The sequence below is a fragment of the Ananas comosus genome, linkage group 22, assembly GCF_001540865.1.
Source record: "Ananas comosus cultivar F153 linkage group 22, ASM154086v1, whole genome shotgun sequence".
Lineage (NCBI taxonomy): Eukaryota > Viridiplantae > Streptophyta > Magnoliopsida > Poales > Bromeliaceae > Ananas > Ananas comosus.
In genome coordinates, this window is record NC_033642.1 from 3,538,563 (window position 1) to 3,546,787 (window position 8,225).

At 43.0% G+C, this 8,225-nt stretch overlaps 1 protein-coding gene across 1 annotated transcript; it reads left to right on the plus strand.

The window, feature by feature from the left end:
• LOC109727709 (transketolase, chloroplastic) lies at positions 774–5,740 on the plus strand. The gene is made up of 7 exons (XM_020257893.1): positions 774–1,452; positions 1,962–2,052; positions 2,138–2,243; positions 2,333–2,615; positions 2,706–2,854; positions 2,943–3,096; positions 4,425–5,740. The coding sequence occupies exons 1-7, from the start codon at positions 940–942 to the stop codon at positions 5,379–5,381; spliced, it is 2,253 nt and encodes a 750-aa protein (XP_020113482.1). The 5' UTR covers positions 774–939; the 3' UTR covers positions 5,382–5,740.

The window sequence follows — 8,225 nt, forward strand, 5'->3', positions numbered from 1 at the left end:
TTTTGCCTTTTCAAATATATTCTTCCACCATCACTTTCTTTCTTATTTGCCCTTAAAGTCAGGGGTATAAAAAGTATTTTAACTTTTGGTCTTTTCTAATATATCCTCTACCGTCACCAACCTTTCTTATTTGCCCTTAAGTTAAGGGTAAAATTGGTATTTTAATTTTTTTTAACTCACGTTTAATCCGGATTAACTTAACAGAAGATAACGTATTTTGCAATAACGGTGGAACATATGAGGAGTATTTTAGAAAGAAAAAAAAATTAAGGGTACATCGGATATTTCCAAACGTATGAGAGGTATATAGCCAATTATCTCTATTTTGGTAATACAAAGAGCAATGCTAAATCTAAAACTCTGCCCATCTAAAAGTAATTATTTTTCAAAGAGTCTTACCAATCCTTTTTTAATTATAAAATCCAACAAGTTCATAAATTTTAAAATAAATAGAGTATTAAATTTGTTCCGGTAAGTAGTTATACAAATAATAGTGTTTTGTGTTTTTTTTTGTGTGTGAAAACAATGGTGATGTGGAGGAAGAACCACAGAATCCATCACTCATGACAACAGAAAGCAATCGTCAAATAAACAAGAGGCAGTCATTCCTTACCCACATCCAGCGGCCGGGATTCCACCTACCTAATCCGAAGGCAGCCGATCCTATCCTCATCCCCCCAGGTCCGAACTCACGGTCTAAAGCTCGTCTCCTGTCATCAATCAACCCCATTGGCTGTCTCTTCCTTTCTCTGCTTACCTATTATAGTAGTAGACCCAAGAAAAAGGAGACTCCCACCTCCCCCCCGCCTCTAGATCCCACCTACCGAGCGGGTGGGTGAGCGAGAGAGAGAGAGAAAGAGAGAAATACAACACCAGCGCCACCAGGAGCAGCAACGAAGTCGTCGGCGACTCTGAACACGTAAACATAAAAAAGAAGAAATGGCCGCGTCGTCGTCCGTCGCCGCTGCGCAGGCCCTGGTGGGCCGCGCCGTCGCCGCCCACGGCGCCCCCCATGGCTCCACCCCGTCCGACCGCCTCGCCCTCCCCGCCGCCTTCCGCCTCAGCTCACTCGGCGGCCGCGCCCTCACCTCGCCCGCCCGCCGCCTGAACGCCGCCTCGCCGCCTCCGCCGCGTCCGAGGAGGCGTGTTGGGGTGCGGGCGGCCGCGGTGGAGACGGTGGGGCAGAAAGTTGGAGCGACGGAAGAGGTGCTGGAGAAGTCAGTGAACACGATCCGGTTCCTGGCGATCGACGCGGTGGAGAAGGCCAACTCGGGGCACCCGGGCCTCCCCATGGGCTGCGCCCCCATGGGCCACATCCTCTACGACGAGGTCATGCGTTACAACCCCAAGAACCCCTACTGGTTCAACCGCGACCGCTTCGTCCTCTCCGCCGGCCACGGCTGTATGCTCCAGTACGCCCTCCTCCACCTCGCCGGCTACGACAGCATCAAGGTCCCCCCCACCCCCATCCCTTCTGTCCATCCATTTATCTCTATCTCTATCTCTGTCTCGTCACTGCATCTCTACCTCTGTCTCGTCGCTGCCGTACTGCTGCAGCTGCTACTTCTTCCATCTCATCCCCTCAATCTGCATAACATGGTGTCGAAGTTAACGCTAGTCCTAAGCTTCCTCAGTTTTCCGTTCCGGGAGATGTTTAGTTGAATTCTCACATCTGCCATTTTAGCGACGTATATACATTCTCCTTTGTTAGTCTGTTAACTCTCCTGTGTGGCATGGTTCGTCTGAGCTAGCCCATGCGCCCGAGCCATCGTGTTAATATTTTGTGATGACCCTGTTTACTTACCTCTGTCCGTTATATACTTGTTTCCGGAACAATTACGCTTTCATTTGCTATTACCTACGTAGAGTTTTGATGGTTCAGTAATGATAAAACGAATATCTGAATCCTAAGCTCCTCTTTCATCATCGAGCTTCTGATCCTTCCTGTGGGATTTTAACAGGATGAAGACTTGAGGGCCTTTCGACAATGGGGAAGCAGGACTCCCGGCCACCCCGAGAACTTTGAAACACCTGGAGTTGAAGTTACTACCGGTTAGTTCCTGAGATTAAGCTGATACAAGTTACTTCCTATTTTTCCATTAAGAAAACTAAAGCCTTAGCTTGTTTTTTTCTGTAGGCCCTCTTGGTCAGGGTATTGCAAATGCTGTTGGCTTGGCGCTTGCTGAGAGACATCTTGCTGCCCGTTTCAATAAGCCTGATAATGAGATTGTCGACCATTACACGTACATTTTTTTTGCTCCCTTGTCGTCGACGTTGTGTGTACATCTATAAAATTTATGCTTGCTTCTTAATGATAGAGCGATTGGTGTAGGTATGTCATAGTAGGGGATGGTTGCCAAATGGAGGGCATCTCAAATGAAGCTTGCTCTCTGGCTGGTCACTTGGGTCTTGGGAAACTGATTGCCTTCTATGACGACAATCACATCTCCATTGATGGAGACACAGAGATTGCTTTTACTGAAGATGTGAGTGCCCGATTTGAAGCTCTTGGGTGGCACACTATCTGGGTGAAGGATGGAAACACAGGATACGATGATATCCGTGCGGCTATCAAGGAAGCAAAGGCTGTCAAAGATAAGCCCACATTGATCAAGGTATGTTCATTGTCATGCTTATATCTAATCATAGGATAATGCTGTGTTCTTCTTACTAAAATCTTGTTTACTGATTGCTTTTCTTTTTAGGTGACCACTACCATTGGCTATGGGTCTCCGAACAAGGCAAACACATACAGTGTGCACGGAAGTGCTTTGGGTGCGAAGGAAGTTGATGCAACGAGGAAGAACCTTGGATGGCCGTATGAACCTTTCCATGTGCCTGAAGATGTCAAAAGGTATGCCTAATTTGGTTTGCCCACCTTAATAACACTGTCAAATTGAGCTATACAGAACTAATAGCTCACTAATTCTTGCTTTTTCCAGTCACTGGAGTCGCCATGTCCCAGAAGGCGCAGCTCTCGAGGCTGAGTGGAATGCCAAATTTGGCGAGTATGAAAAGAAGTACCCAGAGGATGCGGCAGATTTAAAGACTATCATTTCGGGGGAATTGCCTGCTGGATGGGCTGATGCTCTTCCTGTAAGTATTCATCTATGTTGCACAGATACGGATACGACACGATACGGATACGGTGATACTGCATTTCCTAAAACTTCTAGAATACTATATGCGGGACATACTTAAATAAAATATTATTTTAAATATATTTAAATATATATTAATTATATGTAATGATATATTGAGAACAATCAAAATATTTGGACTATATTAAGGAATATATTCTAATATGCATTAACTTGTATAATTGTTCTACATATGTTCATAAAAAAAGATAATCAATTATATAAAATAATAATTCAAAAAGTATCAAACCAACTATCATCCAACTTGATCAAATGATAACAATAGATATGTAGTCGCACAAACTAGATAATTAGCTATTCAATATATATGTCTGTTTTGTTAGTTCTATTATTAAAATAGTAATAAAAAAATATGCTAACAATTTAATAGAGAAGAAAAAAAATTATATTTTCTATAGCCTTTGTTGCTTAATGCTAGGTTGACAAATTAGATGAAAGAGTGTAAATGCTGTGTGAAGATAGAACGAGAGGGAGCGCCTCCTACCATTCAAGAGCAAAAAGATAGATGAAATGATAAATTGAACAGAGATTGGCGTTTTTCTCACTCTTTTCCTTCTTTCCAATAGGTTTGGACATGAGCTTTTAAAAAAAATTTAAGTTTCGATTATTTTAGACTAAAAACGTATCCCCCCGTATCCCCCCGTATCCCTCACGTATCCGAGCCGTATCCGATATTTTTTTATTTTTTAAAAATGCCGGATACTTAATTCCCGTATCGGACACGTATCGGGCGCATATCGGGCGCGTATCGGTATCCGATACGTATCCGATACGGGCACGACATGAAATTTGAAGTATTCGTGCTTCATAGCTATTCATTTGACCGTATCATTTCCACCTATGTTCATATGTGAGCTATATAATATGTTAATTGTTGTAGTTTTAAGGAGCTAAAGAGTTGGACTCTCTTTAGTTAGTTAAATCTCAATAGTTCTAAGAAGCTACCATGTCCATCCTGTTCGGCTTCATGAAATCTTTTCACTACAACTTCGTTCCATTAGCTCAATAAATTGATATTGTGCATAATTATCATAGTTAGAAATACCAGTAGTGCGTGTAAGATTATCTCAAAAAATTGGAGCATTTGAGGTAATGGGGTGAAATTGCTGATTTACTGAATATGGTGGATTCCTTGTCGGTAAGAACTTTATTGGTGGCTACATTATCATCTCATTTGAAGTAGAGGCACAGCTTCTAGTTTCATCATTCAAAGATGCATGTAGTTGAGATATATTCATTACCATGGATTCATCTTCTGCTCAGAAATACACCCCTGAGAGCTCGGCAGATGCTACAAGGAACCTCTCGCAGCAGTGCTTAAATGCCCTGGCCAAAGTCCTCCCCGGCCTTATTGGTGGCAGTGCTGATCTTGCTTCCTCCAACATGACACTGTTGAAGATGTTTGGTGACTTCCAGAAGGACACGCCTGAAGAACGGAACCTACGGTTTGGAGTGCGCGAGCATGGGATGGGCGCCATTTGCAATGGCATTGCCCTCCACAGCCCAGGCCTTATCCCATATTGTGCCACCTTCTTTGTCTTCACGGACTACATGCGGGCTGCCATCCGCATATCTGCCCTCTGCGAGGCCGGCGTCATCTATGTCATGACCCACGACTCCATCGGGCTCGGAGAAGATGGTCCAACGCATCAGCCCATTGAGCATCTCATTAGTTTCCGGGCCATGCCCAATATCCTAATGCTCCGACCCGCTGATGGGAATGAGACTGCTGGGGCATACAAGGTTGCAGTCCTCAACAGGAAGAGGCCGTCGATCTTGGCGCTCTCTCGTCAGAAGCTTCCGCAGCTTGCGGGTTCTTCGATTGAAGGAGTTGAGAAGGGAGGATACATCATTTCAGACAACTCAACCGGTAACAAGCCCGATCTTATACTGATTGGGACCGGTTCTGAGCTTGAAATTGCTGCTAAGGCTGCAGATGAACTGAGGAAGGAGGGGAAGACGGTGCGTGTTGTGTCTTTGGTTTGCTGGGAGCTGTTTAATGAGCAATCGGAGGAGTACAAAGAAAGCGTGTTCCCAGCTGCTGTGACTGCTAGGGTTAGCATTGAAGCGGGGGCAACTCTTGGGTGGGAGAAGTTTGTTGGGAGCAAGGGAAAGGCAATTGGCATCGACCGGTTCGGCGCAAGCGCTCCTGCTGGGAGGATATACAAGGAATTCGGTTTAACTGCGGAGAAGGTCATCGAAGCTGCCAAAAGCCTATAAGGTGGAGTAGTTTATAACCATTCCCCTTTCTGGATTACATACATTGCTGAGCCTTTCACGTGCCCTGCTTGTAGTAACGTTGTACGGGAAGAAGCAGCCAGCATTTCGCCTGTAACAAAGGCTACCTCTTAATGGATTTTTCTCCTTTCTATTTCCTCTCTATGATTTGTGAAGGTAACCCTATTTTTATTGATGACCACTACTGGTGCTTGCACCAGACATTATCTTCCGCTACTCTAGAAGAGTTTTTAATGCTTTCAGACAAATTTTAGAAAAAAAATGAAATAACTGAGAGTGTGGTATTAAATCCTTTTTGTACCTGCTATATTTTATTCAGCTTGCTTTTGTGTTGATTTTTATGTGTGGGATGATGTCACTGTTTATTTATTGTGCCAGACTCATTTTTGCTAACCCTATAAGTTAAGGGCAGCGCATGGGTCCTTGTTTGGTCGTACTGCTCCTCGGGCAAAAGTGTTATTTGAGTTGGGTTGTTTGTTCGAGGAAGCTATTTTTGATATGTTTTTCTAAATTTATGATTTTGATGTACTGTAACAACTTCCCAGTCAAGTTGGAGCTTTTGTATTCAGGAGACCTGATTCAAATTTTATGCGACAGCTAGAGCTCCACATTTCTTATTTTCTAAATAAATACTTGTTGGTGTTAGAGTCATATAAGCGGTATTAAAAGCCAGACAAATTAGACACTGCGTCTGCGTAGCATGGAAAGTGTTTTTCTGTATTACATGTACTTTACTAGTAGGACCCTCATTTTCTACTTATTCAATGGGAACTCAGTATGCAGCCTTTTTGCATTCTGTATTATCACATAACCATTGGCATGAGAAATATTCATTAGGTTTTCTGAAAATTCCTTTATGAAGGTGTTAATTTGTGTTCTGCAATATAAGGCATGGCATTTATATCTGCTCGGCATTTGAATTGGAAGAGTATAAGCGTAGGGACATAAAACGAGGTGGATAGGTTATTATTTGTTACGAAGAGATCTGGCTCTTTTGGCCGTCCAATAGTGCTAGAATAATAATTCTCCTCCGCACGTGCTTGATCAGAGGGAGGGCAAGCGTACGAGGATTCAGATGATAGGATGAGAGAAGCGCATTTGTGTGGTCGGAAACTCAGAAAGTAGATGAAGATGCGCATGTGCGGTCGGAAACTTGGAAGGTAGATGAAGAAGCGCATCATTTGTGGTAGGAAACTTGGATGGTAGATGATGTTGATGGCCTCCTATTCCTTATCTTCTAACAGGAGTTCCCTACCTCAGATTTTGCATCTCCAAATTCGTCCTCCAGTATTTTGAATGATAGATTTACCTGGAATGAATGGCACACAGCAATTTCCCAAGCCCTTGAAATATCTTGTCCATATTTAGCGAATGCTATATATAAAATTTGAAAATAGGATGCATTCTTTAGTGGTCAAGATCAGCATATGTAGACCATGTTGACTGATTTTAAGAAGCACAATTGGTAGAAATCCCTAAAATCTCTCTATAAGATATATCACACAACTCACACCCAACTAATTCCATATTTATAGCTGGGTCCCAAACTTAACAACTCATCTAATACTCCCCCTCAAGTTGGGGCATGGATGTCAATCATGCCCAACTTGTCATGTAAGAACACATCCTAGGGCCTTTGTGGACACGTCAGCCAACTGGAGTTTGGTTTCAGCACATAAGCTGTGACGATGTCGTAAAGATTTAGGTGATTGCTTATGAAATGACAATCTATTTTGATGTGTTTCATTCGCTCATAAAAGACGGGATCATCAGCAATATGGAGTGCCGCTTGATTATCACAGAAGAGCAGCATGGGCTGAGCATAATTGATTATGAGAGATCGTAAAAGACTACGCAAGCATAAGAGCTCATTAGTGGTGGCTGTCGTGGACCTATACTCCACTTCTGCTGACGACCTAGATATAGTGGTCTACTTTTGGACTTCCAAGAAATGGGACAAACTCCAAGCATGACAAAGTATTTGGTGACAAAACAACATGTCGTCGAGCAACCAGCCAAATCTGAGTCATAATATGCAATCAATGGCAAAGATGTCGGCATACTAAGTAAGAATCCCTACCCTGGACTTCGCTTGAGGTATCAAAGGACTTGCATTGCTACATCCCAGTGCAACTGTTGGGGATCTTGCATGAATTGAGACAGAATATGGACTTAGTAGAGTTCCGGTCATGTGATGGTCAAATAAATCAAACGTCCTACCAGGTGTTGATACTATCCTGGAAGGATATAGGGTTATCGAAGTCTGTTGATAAACAATGCTTTTGCTCAATAGGAAATAGTGATGGTCTAGCTCTGAGCACGCTACATACGGTGAATATATCCAGTGTATATTCGCGGAGACAAGAATAATCCCAACGGGTTGTTAGATGTATGCCCTAGAAGCCAACCAGGCCGACACATGTATTCTTTCTAGGACATAAATTTGTATTTGACTTTTAAATATTATGAATAACTTTGGTTTTTTATTTCTATTCATGTTGTGTATGTGTCCATGAATCGTCCAAGGAATTAATAAGATGATGACATATATTCTCAAGTGTTGAGAATTTGAGACATGTGTCATTGGTGGTTAATTCCTAAATGCTCCTGATCAATGGATCATCACGGGGATGGTGATTGATCCGGTGAGATTGGTGTATAGGTCGCTTCCCTTTTTGGGTAGACGAGTCTCGAGTCGACAGTGTGGGGACACTGAAGCGAATATGCATGTGGTTGTTAGAGAATAAGGGTACCAAGCGTGACCAACGCGAGAAGTCACTTGGATGTCTACTCAACTCGTCAGTGACTTACTCAATGTTGCAGTAG

Excerpts from the sequence above, each read along its gene's own strand:
- LOC109727709 (XM_020257893.1), top strand. The coding sequence starts at position 940 with ATGGCCGCGTCGTCGTCCGTCGCCGCTGCGCAGGCCCTGGTGGGCCGC. Across the intron at positions 2,244-2,332 it reads GAGATTGTCGACCATTACAC|GTATGTCATAGTAGGGGATG; the intron begins GTACATTTTTTT and ends CGATTGGTGTAG. Across the intron at positions 3,097-4,424 it reads GATGGGCTGATGCTCTTCCT|AAATACACCCCTGAGAGCTC; the intron begins GTAAGTATTCAT and ends TCTTCTGCTCAG.